This window comes from Schistocerca gregaria, chromosome 8 (assembly GCF_023897955.1).
Source record: "Schistocerca gregaria isolate iqSchGreg1 chromosome 8, iqSchGreg1.2, whole genome shotgun sequence".
NCBI lineage: Eukaryota > Metazoa > Arthropoda > Insecta > Orthoptera > Acrididae > Schistocerca > Schistocerca gregaria.
The window spans coordinates 76076758-76090166 of NC_064927.1; the positions used below are offsets into that span (position 1 = coordinate 76076758).

Sequence of the window (13409 nt, forward strand, 5' to 3'; positions counted from 1 at the left end):
CCCGTGACCTTTCTCTCCTCAGTTTACATTATTATGTATTTATTTAACGTATAAGAGACATGAAGGGAGTTGAAGATCTATATAGTGTGTAGATGGGGTGGGGGAAGGGGGGGGGCAGGAAGAATGTCAGAAACAAATTATGGCAGAGCAGTGGAACGGTGTGGGTGTGGAAGGAAAGGGGATGAGGAGAGGAAAATACTTTTTTCTCTTTCATTACCTGATAGTTTTCAGTTATTTATACAGAGTTGTCAGAAACAGTGTGGAAAACTTGTAAGGGTGCTACAGGGTAAGTTGTGGTGCGACATAATTGTTCTGAAAAAAATTCGATACGTTGCGCCATTTCAGAGTTAATTAGGATTGAAGTTAGCGAATTAGATAGATGGGTGCGCAAATTCAAGCAGCCCGCCAGAGGTGATGTCGAAAACGTGTCCTTCGTTTGGATTCCCAAAACAAAACAATAGAGGGATGCAAAGTTGCCCATGGAATGGTAGTAAGGATCGGACCTGCGCCAAATGCAAAGCAGTCACGTGCGCTATGAAAGCAACTGACACTAAGATTGTATCTGGCAGACCATTTGAATTTGCACACAGAACAGACACTGTTGTAACGGCGACCGGAACAGTCGCGGGTTTGAAGTGAGGAAAACGCGGCGGGGCCCATGAACAACAACACAACAGGAGAGGATAGACACGAAGCACCTTACGACAGCAACAAGAACGAAACAACAGAATCAAGAAAACCTAAAAAGACAACCATGTCGACTCGTAAACAAAACAGGAAAGTAAATACGCTGTCTAAGGCGAGGCGTTACATCCTGAGACGTACGCAAGGTTAGACTGGCAGGCTGAGCCTTTCCTTTTTTTCATTTATTGAATTTCGATTCCCCCCAAAGGGGATGTGCTCTTCAGCCTACAGAATTTGTTTTAAAAAGATGAAGATAATAAATAATAAAAGCAGGTGATAAAATTGGTGACTTAAATCGTAAAATGGCGGAAAATCGTGGAACATAAAACATAAAACAAAGGCTTGATGATGCTAATAAAATACTAATGAAGCAGACAGGTAAAAGAAGAGACAGACAATTAAAAAAACACGGCGACAGTCTGGTTTCTGTTCGCAAGAGAAACAAAATTTACACCCAGCGACAGCATGGTTTCTGTTCGCAACACTTTGGAAAGACGAACAACATTGAACATTCACTTGAACAAGGCACTAAAAAAATTGGCACAAATATGATATACCACAGCCCAGGGCAGGTAGGGAGAACCTGGACAGATGACGGGAAAGGAAAGGGGGGAGAAGGAGAGGAAGAAAACGAAGTGGGGGGGAGGGGGGAAAGGAGCCGTTGGAGGACCCTTAAGAGGGGGGCAGGTACTGGGCAGATGCGACAAGGAGTAGGGAAAGGCAGAGGAGGTGTACACAAAAGGACAGGGAGGGGGAGAGGTGAGGCAGAGTGACGTCAGGTAGGGAGAAAACAGGATGAAAGGGGGGGAGATGGAGCTCGGGGAAAGGAAAGGAGGGGGGGGTGAGGATCAGAGTTGATAGGAGGGATAAATGGAGGGAGAGAGGGCATCATCCAGGAGGGGGAGTTGATGGAAGCCACTTTGGGAAAGGAGATGAAGGATGTAGGCATGGAGGGTAGGCGGGACACAACGGTAAAGTCGTGGCAGAGGGTGGGGACTGGAGAGGAGAGGAGCAACCAAGGGGTGAGGGGGATCAAGAGGTGTAGGCTGAGCTTTTTTTATTTCTTCTTGATTGTTATTTCAATACCTTTCACATAAGGTAGGCTGGCAGCGGCAATATTACGCCGTTCAGCCACAGACAGAACAAATAGAAACAAGGAAGACACAGAAAAACAAAACATAATGGTGGACAAAAAAAAACACTTGAGTAAAATACATGGAGCCGTTCACAGGTGAGCATAATAAAAAAAATAACGTTCAGCACTTGTACACAGACACTGATGACTGAAACGACACACGTAAACAATGGAACGTGGGTGGTGAAAACACTAAAGCACTAACATGATGGCACACACAAAGAACTGATGGCAGTGATCTCCGGGGCGTGAATGTTCACTTAACGTGTGCGAGTCCGGGGATCTGCCAAAAGGGGAAATGTGGGGGAGGTGGGAGAGGGGAGGGTGTAGATGCCAGTGGCAGAGGAGATGGGAGGGGGAGGAAAGAAGTGAAGGGGTAGAGGAAGCCCGGAGGTGGAGGGAGGGAGGAAGGGAGGAGGGAGAGAAGGGAGAGAGGGTGCCGTAAGGAAACACAAGGTGTGGAAGGGGAGGATCAAAGTTGATAGGAGGGGTAGATGAAGGGGATGAGGGCATCATCAGGGAGGGGGACTTGCTGGAAGCCACCTCGGGCGAGGGTATGGAGAGTGGAGAGATGAAGAGCAGGTGGGATGTGGGAACACAGGTGCGGCAGCAGACGGCGGTGGGAGAGGATGGGAGAGACGAGTGAGTGAGGGGGATCAAGTTTATTGGAGGATCAGAGGATCCGTATCCATTTGAGGAAAAAGGGGAAGTGCAGGAATGGAATAAGGTCATATAGGATGCGAGTGCGGGAGGGGAGATGGATGTGATAGGTGCGGCTGAGCACGTGGCATTCTAGGATTTGAAGGAATTTGTAAAAGGTAGGAGGGGCGAAGATCCATGCAGGGTTTGCATAGCAGAGGATAGGGTGGATGAGGGATTTATAGGTGTGGAGGATGGTGGAGGGGTCCATACCCTATGTACTGCCAGAAAGGAACTTGAGGAGTGTGCCTTGGCTTGGATAGTCGGGAGGTGGGGGGTCCAGAAGAGGCGACGGTTGAGGGTGATGCCAAGGTACTTGAGGGTGGGGGTGAGGGTGATAGGACGGCCATAGATGGTGATATAGGAGACGGAAGGAAGGGCTGGTTTTGCCTACAATGATCGCCTGCATCTTTGAAGGATTGATCTTGAGCAACCACTGGATGCAACCGGTCAGGATGGGATTGGAGAAGGTGTTGGGAAAGTTGCAGGGTAGGGGCGAGGGCAAGGAAGGTAGTGTCATCGGCGTACTGGAGAAGGAGGACGTGGGGTAGAGTCGGCGGCATGTCCGCCGTATACAGAAGGTAGAGAAGAGGGGAGAGGACGGAACCTTGGGGCACACCGGCAAAGGGGTTGAAGGTGTAAGAATCCATGTCATGGATGGTGACATTGGAAGGACGTTGTGAAAGAAAGAACCTGATCAGACGGATGTATTTGATAGGAAGGAGCTTGCTGAAGACTGAGGTAAGGCTGATGGGATGGTAGAAGGAGACAGTGGATGGCGGTTTGTCGGGTTTGAAGAATATCAGGATATGGGAAGTTTTCCACAGGTTGGGGTAGTAGCCAGTGGAGAAGACCACATTATATAGTCCGGTCAGGGTGGAGAGGAAGGAGGTGGGAGCTTCACGGAGGTGGTGAAAGGTAACACGATCGTGACCGGGAGCGGTGTTGCGTTTCGAGCGGAGTGTTAGGATTGTATCCAGAGTGGTGATGGGCGCATTGAGTTCATTGTGTGTAATGTTGTCCAAGTACTGGAAGCCAGGAGCGAGTGGAGGGACAGAGGCGTCAGTCTGATTGTGGAGGTCCAGGAAGAGGGAGCAATCGAACTGGGGATCCTCAGGGAGGGTAAAGATATCGGAAAGGTAGGAGGCAAAGTGATTGGTCATACTAAGGTTGTCAGGGAAGGGTTGGTCATCATGAAGGAGAGGGTAGTAGGGAGGGGGGTTTAGATCCGGTAAGGCGGCGGAAGGCAGACCAGTACTTTGACGAGTTGATAGGAAGTGTAGCATTAAGACGCCAGTCTCGGCGTTTAACAGTGACCAAGTTTCTGCCGTGTCGTTGTAGTTGCCGGTGGCGTCGTAGGGTGCCTGGGTGAAGGAAGACACGGTAGAGGCGGCGGGATTCACGGAGGACGGCCTGTGGGGGTAAAGTGGGGCGGCGACGGTAGGGACGTGGGCCTCCACGGCCTCAGGCAGTCTGCTGGAGAAAGGAGGCGGCGTGGCTAACATCATCAAGCAGGCTAAGCGTGAGGGAGGCGCTTAATTAACACTCACAGCTCGGTGTCCGCACGCCATACGGGCGCGGCCGCCATGACGTTGGCGACGGCGCCCGTATACCGTACGGACGAGCCTTTATTTGGCTCCGTAAGCGTGTTTAGCGTGTCTCCGAAGCAGTTTCTTCAACTAACGTGGAGGTATTTCATTCTTCTTCCGCAAGAGGCAAGCACTTATCGGCCATCTCATCCTGGGAGCGGTTGTGAGCACTGCAAAGACGGTTACCTGCAGTTCATTCACAGGAGTTTACGATCGTGAAAATATAGCACAGCGAGTTGACGGAGGCAGAGATCTTAGATATTCTTTATGGAGATGTAGGATCTGTAATTGACGATTCTGACAAAGAGATTTCGTACTCTCCAGACGAAAGTACAAGTGATGATTCAGGTATGTATATGTCTCAATTGTTTATAAAGTGAAGAGTTCATTACCGCATTTTGTATTGTGAGTAGTGTTCATTACTTCACTTGCATTTAGTACCTTTTGGTACCAATCTTAGCATTATTTTTTTTTCTATGCAGACAATGGTACAGACCATCTGTGGTACCTGGTCGTGTGAGCTCACTTAGCACAAAGAGAAAGATTAGCCGGAACTAGACGATCAGCCAGCACTGCCGGATTTCCAGAAAGTAGCCGGCGTAGCATCGCATTTTTCAGATGCACTGAGGAGCTTCGATATTTTAGTTATTTCTTTGATGACGACCTTATTCGGCTCATCAAAAGTGAAACGAATCTGTACGCTGGTAACGTTACTACGCCAATGACACTCAAAGGTAGACTGAAAATAAACTCTGTTTGGCATAAGTGGTCTGCAGTAAAATTGCAAGAGATTTACTGGCGTCTCAGTATTCTTTTGCATATGTGCGTCGTCAAATTGCCAAAAATCAGTGATTATTGGTCCGTTTTCGCAGACAGGAGTTGCAAATAAATTGTTGAGTCACGATCGATTTTGCGCTACATTGTCGATGTTACACTTGAATACCAATGCTAGGTTCATTAGCAGAGGCGAAGAAAAGCACGACCCACTTCACAAAGTGAGGACTTTGTTTGATTTCTTTGTGAATAAAAGCAAAATTAGTTTTCGTCCAGGCACGAATCTGACAATAGGTGGGGCAATGTGTCCCTTTCGTGAAGGAACAAGTTTCGGAGTATACATGAAAAAATGAAAAACAAACCCAATAAATGTGGAATGAAATTGTATGCTCTCTGCAATTCATCAGCTGCTTATATGCTAAAAAGTGATGTATTTTCTGCAGGCAGTGTTGACAATAGTATCCGGGGCCTTGTAAAAAGGTTGTGTTCACAGTACTTTGGCAAAGGACATTGCATTTATATGGATAGGTATTACACCAGTCCATCTCTTTTGGACATGTGGGAAAATAAAGCTCTTGGAGTGGAAACTGTATTGAAAAACAGGAAAGGCTGGCGACGAATATTCAAAACACTAAAACTAAAAAAGAAAAGATAGTTTTTCAAAGGAAACACCATCTCTTGGCAGTGAAGTGGAAGTCAAAACGAGATGTTTTTTTGTCTTTCCACAAAGCACACGTTTACCAGCACTAGTATTCAAGTGAGGGCCGAAGGCGGAGCGGCAGAAACTGTAAAGCCAGGCGTTGTTACTGATTACAATAAGAATAAAGCTGGGGTTGACAGAGCAAATCAGTTCTCCAGCTGTTATGCGTTTGCCCGAAAAACTTTCAAGTGGCGGAAAAAGCTTTTTTTCCACTTGTTCATCGTGTCAACTGTCAACAGTTTTATTTTATATAAAATAAAGCGGAGACTAGGAAGAATGTATCCCTAGTAGACTTTAATCACGAAGTGGGGAAGAAATTGGCCCAGAAGGGCGGAAATATTTTTCAGCAACAAGCCGCTTCATCCTCACAAATAGAGGGGACATTTGCAAGGCACTTTCCAGAGAAGGTCCCACCCACTGCAAACAAGGTACATACTACTAGGTACTGCAAAGTATGTTCAGACAGGGGGAAGAAAGAGGTGGGTAAGCGCGTCAGGAAGGAAAGTAGATGGTGGTGCAAGGACTGCGGCGTTGGCCTTTGCATCCCACAGTGTTTCCAGGATTTTCACACAGAGGCTAACTACATCTGAACTATTAAAATACTCTAGTTTAGAGGTACCTGCAGTTAGACAGTCCAGTGATATTTTGTTTTAAATTTCGATACAGTAATAATGACATTACTCGAGAGAGAGATCGTGTAAAACTTCTTTATCCACGACATTTTTGTGTTTCCTTTTTTTAATTATAACACCCATTTGTATTTTATATTGTAAAATAAACTCACATTCATGTAAAGCTCTTACTTTTTCCTTTTAAATGATGCAAGAACCATATTGCTATCATTTTTCTGTTCTTTGCAATCTAATTTCAAACATCCATTAAATATGCCAGTTCGCAGCGGAGTGCCGGGTGTAAAGAGGGCAGTGTCGAATGTGTTAAGTACTCTACCGGGGACGCCGCTACTGGCCGCTGCAGCCACGTGTTCCACTGTGGTGGCGCCCTCACACCAAATGCGGGCCAGGCGGCGCGCGCTGCCACAGCTTACGGCGCGATGGTGCAGAGACCTCTAGGGGTCTCCGGCGTCCATGACGTCTGGCAGGGATTCAAATTCCGTAGCGCGCTAGCTTCAGTGTTAATTTACTAGGATTTTTTTTTTTCTTTTCTTAATAGTTATTTTCCGTGCACAACCTAGCCTGCAGCACCATTACATGCTTTTCACGCTGATTCTGGTCACACGATATAATGTGTCGTTTTCAATGTTTATCTAATCACAGACTAACTGTTTATTTTGAGCTAATGCTTTGTGCGTATGGAAGTTTTATTGAACTGGGAGGAGGTGTTTGTCTTACCCGATATCTACGATGTTTAATCTTTTTATACTTTGCTTGGCCTATGGCATTAACTACGGTAAGTGAAATCAACGTTTTTTGTAACAAACTGTTTTCGATCTAGAAAACAAGCCATTTTGTAAATATCTTTCATTACAGATCACCAATGAGGTTTTATTTCGACAAAATGAAACGCGTTTGGTGACAAAAACACTCATTTTCTCATAGCTGCAAAGATGAAATTACAATATTTTAATAACTATAAGGTCGCCATTGATAATATGGGGACAGAAATGAAGAAATATAGAGAAGAAATAATTCATTTTCATTTAATGTAGCTCCTCAGTCCTTGAATAGCTTTTAGTGAAATCTGAGTGACGTAGATCTGTTGTGTAGTTCTAGCTTCAATAAAAGTTGTAACATCTATTAAACGTGTCATACAGACAAGCCTATTATCAGGCAGCTTTTGCTGCTGATGTGAGATGTGTGAGGTGTTGACTGGCGCACTCGTGTGGTCCGACGCCGAGCACAGCTCCTGTGGCTTCCAATATCATCTGACACGCTGGACTCGCATTTGGGAGGACGACGGTTCAAAACTGCGTCCGGCCATCCTGATAAGATTTTCCGTCATTTCCCTCAATCGCTTCAGGGAAATGCTGGGACGATTCCTATGAAAGGGCACGTCCAGCTTCCTTCCCTATCCTTCCCTATTCCGATGACCTCACTGTTTGGTCACCTCCTCAAATCAGCCGACCGATCGACCAAGATCATCTGATCTCAATGTCCTGGATTTTCCATTCTCGATCATCTCAAAGTCAAGCGTTCAGTACTCCCGCTGATCCGGTTGAAGAACTGGAGGGCTGAGTTATACGGTGATGTCTACAGCTACGAAACGATCCGGGAGTGTCTGAAAGAATTCTTAATACACTTCGGAGATGAGTGCGATACCACCTCAAAATGTGAGGACGACATGGGGACTGCTCCTTCACGAGTGTACAGTAAATTGTATAGTCTACTCTAAATTATAATTTCTAACATATTGAAGAAGTGCTGTATTTCTTCTTAAGGAAGGTCTTGGCTGAAAATTGAGCCCAATTACACGAGGACTTAATCAGCAAGTTTACATTTCACTTACAATTTCACCCACAACGACATTATTCGATACTGAAGTCAGTGGCGCAATTAATTAGCAAACGGCTGGCAACATCATTTACTGGAATGTTCCTCCCTTTATCGTATACTTTCACCTGCGCTAGTTTCTACTGCTAACTACGATACCCACTGCTCGATCCGCGATCTTTCTAAACCGAATGCAAACAAACTATTTCTTTAAAAAAATGCGTTTCACACGTCTTATAGCTTCTTCCGTCAGCTTCATTATGAACTGCCTACCATTGAGTCATAGTTATTGTGATATTTCGGTATTAGGTACACTACTGCAAGAAAATTTTAAAGTTCGCAGTGAAAAATACAGGCTGCTATGAACTTGCTTTTGGTGCGTCTTAGGTCATATGTTTCTACGTATGAAATGTAACTAACATATTGAATTACTCTTTAAATTTGGAAGACTGTTGTTAACCTATCACCAGTCTCGAGAAAAGTGAGTTGTGTGTAAAACACTTTGTCCTCAACTTGCATGCCAGTGAAAAGGCCAGAATGAAATATTCACGGAATGTCTTGTATCTTATAAAACGGTTTTCGATATCAAAACAAGATTTTGGGAGATGATAGTATGCAAAGAGAACATTTTCGCCATGCGATTACTATGTTAAATTTCCATATCTAACATGATACTCAAGTGACTTCACATTTTCCCAACGAAACGCTGTAGTATTTAAGCGCCACAGATAGCCGGTGAAACAAGGATTGCTGTGTATCTGGAACAATATATGTGAAGATATTAAAGTTCCCTTTTATTCTGAGAAAAGAAATTTTCATGAACTACTGACTTGCCTTTATCTGCGTTGTCAGTTTAGTAATACGCTGTTTCATGCATCCGTCGCAGTTTCAATTGCATTAGAATATTAGTGAAATAAATATTTATAAACTCTGCCCATTTTAGAAAAAAGAGGCTCATTTTAACGTGGTAACACGAGGACTTACGTATTACTCGAAACTCGTCACTGCTAATGTTTCTCTTAACAAAAATAAGGATAGTAGTAAGTCTGGGGAAAATAAATCAAAATACTTCTGTTGCAATTTGAGCGGAATCCTATACCTCACTGTATTTTTAATGACAAATGATATGAACTGAAACAAGCCAACGAATTATGTTTTTCTATCTGAATTACCTAAGAACAGAATCAACAGCAAATAGTATGCTGTATCAACTCCTTCATTGACTCCCCAGTCCCATCTCTCATTAATTTAAGAATTGAATTGTGCCAATAGAACAGAATATATACGAGACTTTCTTCGTGTGTTCTAAGTCCCAAAAATCATCTAGTACATAGACAATTACATCTGTGAACATTAAAGGGTTATTTAGATAAGCTGATCAACCTGTTACAAACAGATAAGCCCGCATCTCGTGGTCGTGCGGTAGCGTTCTCGCTTCACACACCCGGGTTCCCGGGTTCGATTCCTGGCGGGGTCAGGGATTTTCTCTGCCTTGTGATAGCTGGGTGTTGAGTGCTGTCCTTAGGTTAGTTAGGTTTAAGTAGTTCTAAGTTCTAAGGGACTGATGACCATAGATTTTAAGTCCCATAGTGCTCAGAGCCATTTGAACCAAAACAGATAATAGGATTTAACGAGGGCATATTGACTAGGAAGGTAACTAAATCAAATTATTTTGGGGAACAAAAATTACAACAAAATTGACTGCAACCCGATTGCTATGTTACTCCCGAGTAATAAATAAAATCAATGTCTCTGGATCCCCCGTGGTTGAAAGTGTATGAAATACCTCTAGAAATAGAAAACGAGATAAATTTTCAACTGCTACACTACTGGCCATTGAAATTGCTACACCACGAAGAAGACGTGCTAGAGACACGAAAATTAACCGACAGGAAGAAGATGCTGTGATATGCAAATGATTAGCTTCTCAGAGCATTCACACAAGGTTGGCGCCGGTGGCGACATCTACAATGTGCTAACATGAGGAAAGTTTCCAACCTATTTCGCATACACTAACAGCGGTTGACCAGCGTTGCCTGGTGAAACGTTGTTGTGATGCCTCGTGTGAGGAGAAGAAATGCGTACCATTACGTTTCCGACTTTGATGAAGGTCGGATTGTAGCCAATTGCGATTGCGGTTTATCGTATCGCAACATTGCTGCTCGCGTTGGTCGAGATCCAATGGCTGTTAACAGAATATGGAATCGTGGGTTCAGGAGGGTAATACGGAACGCCGTGCTGGATCCCAACAGCCTCGTTATCACTAGCAGTGGAGATGACAGGCATCTGATTCGCATGGCTGTAAAGGATCGTGCAGCCACGTCTCGATCGGTGAGTCAACAGATGGGGACGTTTGCAAGACAACAGCCATCTGCACGAACAGTTAGACGACGTTTGCAGCAGCACGGACTATCAGCTCGGAGACCATGGCTGCGGATACTCTTGACGCTGTATCACAGAGAGGAGCGCGTGCGATGGTGTACTCAACGACGAACCCGGGTGCACGAATGGCTAAACGTCATTTTTTCGGATGAATCCAGGTTCTGTTTACAGCGTCATGATGGTCGCATCCGTGTTTGGCGACATCGCGGTGAACGCACATTGGAAGCGTGTATTCGTCATCGCCATACTGACGTATCACCCGGCGTAATGGTATGGGATGTCATTGGTTACATGTCTCGGTCACCTCTTGTTCGCATTGACGGTACTTTGAACAGTGGACGTTACATTTCAGATGTGTTACGACCCGTGGCTCTATCCTTCATTCGATCCCTGCGAAACCCTATATTTGAGCAGGATAATGCACGACCGCATGTTGCAGGTCCTGTACGGGCCTTTCTGGATACAGAAAATGTTCGATTGCTGCCCTGGCCAGCACATTCTGCAGATCTCTCACCAATTCAAAACGTCTGGTCAATGATGGCCGAGCAACCGGTTCGTGACAATACGCCAGTCACTACTCTTGATGAACTGTGGTATCGTGTTGAAACTGTATCGGCAGCTGTACCTGTACCCGCCATCCAAGCTCTTTTTGACTCAATGCCCAGGCGTATCATGGCCATTGTTACGGCCAGAGGTGGTTGTTCTGGGTACTGATTTCTCTGGATCTATGCACCCAAATTGCGTGAAAATGTAATCACATGTCAGTTCTAGTACAATATATTTATGCAATGAATACCCGTTTATCATCTGCTTTTCCTCTTGGTGTAGCAGTTTTAATGGCCAGTAGTGTAATTCACACAATCAGATTCACAACGTGATTCAAAGATGTTTTATGCCCGACTTAAACTGCATGGTGGTTTCTCAACTAGCCGAGACAATGTATATATATAAACTCGTGAGATCAGTTCCGCTGCCGCAGGGGGAAACGTCGAAGCGATATGAGTGCAGCTCCCTGAAGCCCTCGTGAGTTCAACTCGATTCCTTAGCTGAAGGAAATATTTCACGGCATTGGCTTCAGAACTGCTACGAATTCGACAGGCAATAGAACGCGCCGCTCGATCTGTCAACGCAACTGGCACTGCTAAGAGTATCGTACGACTTTCACATCGTTGGCAACGGGTTATACGCAATGCTGGTGACAACTTTGAAGATCAGTAAAACTTTGAAACACGTATCTGTTTTGTACGAACTGTAAATAAACAGTTACCTCTATTAAATTTCCAACCCTCGTATATGCAAATCACTGAAATGCTGTAGTTTGCTGCAAAAGAATGAAGAACTAGTACAAAATACTAAACAAGCTACGCAAGAAGTTAAAACTCGGATAAATAATAGTGCTGTGAAATTGAACCTTACAACAACGTGTGTGCTGCCGGCTGACAGCAGACAGCAGAGCAGAGGTGCGCGCTGTACGGCGTGCGATACGTACCGGCAGGCAGCGGAGAGGCGTCTGTGGCGTGCGGGGGCGGCGGTGTGTGGCGGAGGGTGGCTGCGTGCGGGGGCGTGGCGGCCCACGGCCACGGCTGCAGGCTCCACTGGCTCACCATCCTGCGCACAGGAGACGGCGCACGTTACCGGCACGCAGCGGGGAACGCTCCGGCTGATTTACGAGCACGAATGTTACTTAAAACTAACAGCAGGACAGGCAGGTATGGGACTGACATTCATTTAAAGAACTCTTAGGATTCGAAAGAGGTTCGAATGGACACTTCTTTACAATTCATCAGCTTGAAATCCTTAAACAGAGAAGGCCAGAAAAGAGCAATGCCTTTCCTCATACCGCGCGGTTAACCGTGTGATCTAAGGCGCCTTGCCGCGGTTCGCGCGGCTCCCCCCGTCGGAGGTTCGAGTCCTACCTCGGGCATGGGTATGTGTATTGTCCTTAGCGTAAGGCAGTTGAAGTTGGTGTGTAAGTCTAGCGACCGATGACCCCAGCAGTTTGGTCCATCCAAAGATGCTCCGCCAACTCGAGTGGCAGAGGTTACGGGAATGTTGCTTATCAGAGTGTGGTTTACCGGTAAACTCAGTACGTTCCTAGAAGAGTCAATCAAGATCCTACTCGCGAAAGGACCACGAACATTCTAGCTCATACTGAAGTTGAGGAGGAAATGCTCCTCAACGAAAACAAATTTAGCACTCTGCGGATCGGAGTGTGGAATATTAGATCCCTTAATACGGTAGCTAGGTTAGGGAATTTAAAAGAGAAGTGAACAGGTTGCAGCTAGATATACTTGGAGATACTGAAGTGCGGCCGCAGGGAGAAAAAGACTTTTCACCAGGTCAGTTCAGGGTTAACGACACGACATTAGTTGGGTATAATGCAAGAATAGATGTAATATTGAAAAAAAATAGGAATGCGGGTAAGCTACTATACACAGCATAGTCAAGGCATTATGATATCCAAGATAGACAGGAAGCAAATACTCACCTCAGTGCAAGTTTATAAGACAATCTAATTCCACAGGGGATGAAGAGATCGAGAGAATGTATGGTGAGATAAAGGAAATCATTCGAGATATTTACGGGAGACCACAATTTAATTGCGATGTGTGACTGGAATTCGAGAGTAGGAAAAGGAAGAGAGGAAAAGTAAAAGGGGAACATGGATTAGGGGAAAGAAATGAAAGTGGAAGCCTTGTGGTACAATTTTGGGCACAGCGTAATTTAATCGTAGCTAACGTTTACTGTAAGAATAATGATACGAAGCTGTATAAATGGAAGACACGTGGGGACACTAGAAGATTTGAGACTGACAGTTGTATATAATGGTAGCACAGAGACATCCACAGGATGGGTGGTGATGCGGTTGTTGGGGAGTGAAGTTCTAATTATTCCCCAGGCGCTAAAAGAGTTACCCCACAGTAACGAGAGCTCCAACTCACGAATGGATGTGTTCACTATAAAGGCGAATTCAGCGCGTTTTTACATCAAGAGGAATT

At 45.2% G+C, this 13409-nt stretch overlaps 1 protein-coding gene across 1 annotated transcript in view; it reads right to left on the reverse strand.

The window, feature by feature from the left end:
* The window catches only part of LOC126284928 (transcription factor ETV7), a 113073-nt gene that overhangs the window by 29932 nt on the left and 69732 nt on the right, over positions 1-13409 (reverse strand). Inside the window, exon 3 of the mRNA XM_049984192.1 lies at positions 11900-12018. Coding sequence (XP_049840149.1) covers positions 11900-12017 — 118 coding nt within the window. The 5' untranslated portion in view covers position 12018. The remainder of the gene's footprint in view (positions 1-11899; positions 12019-13409) is intronic.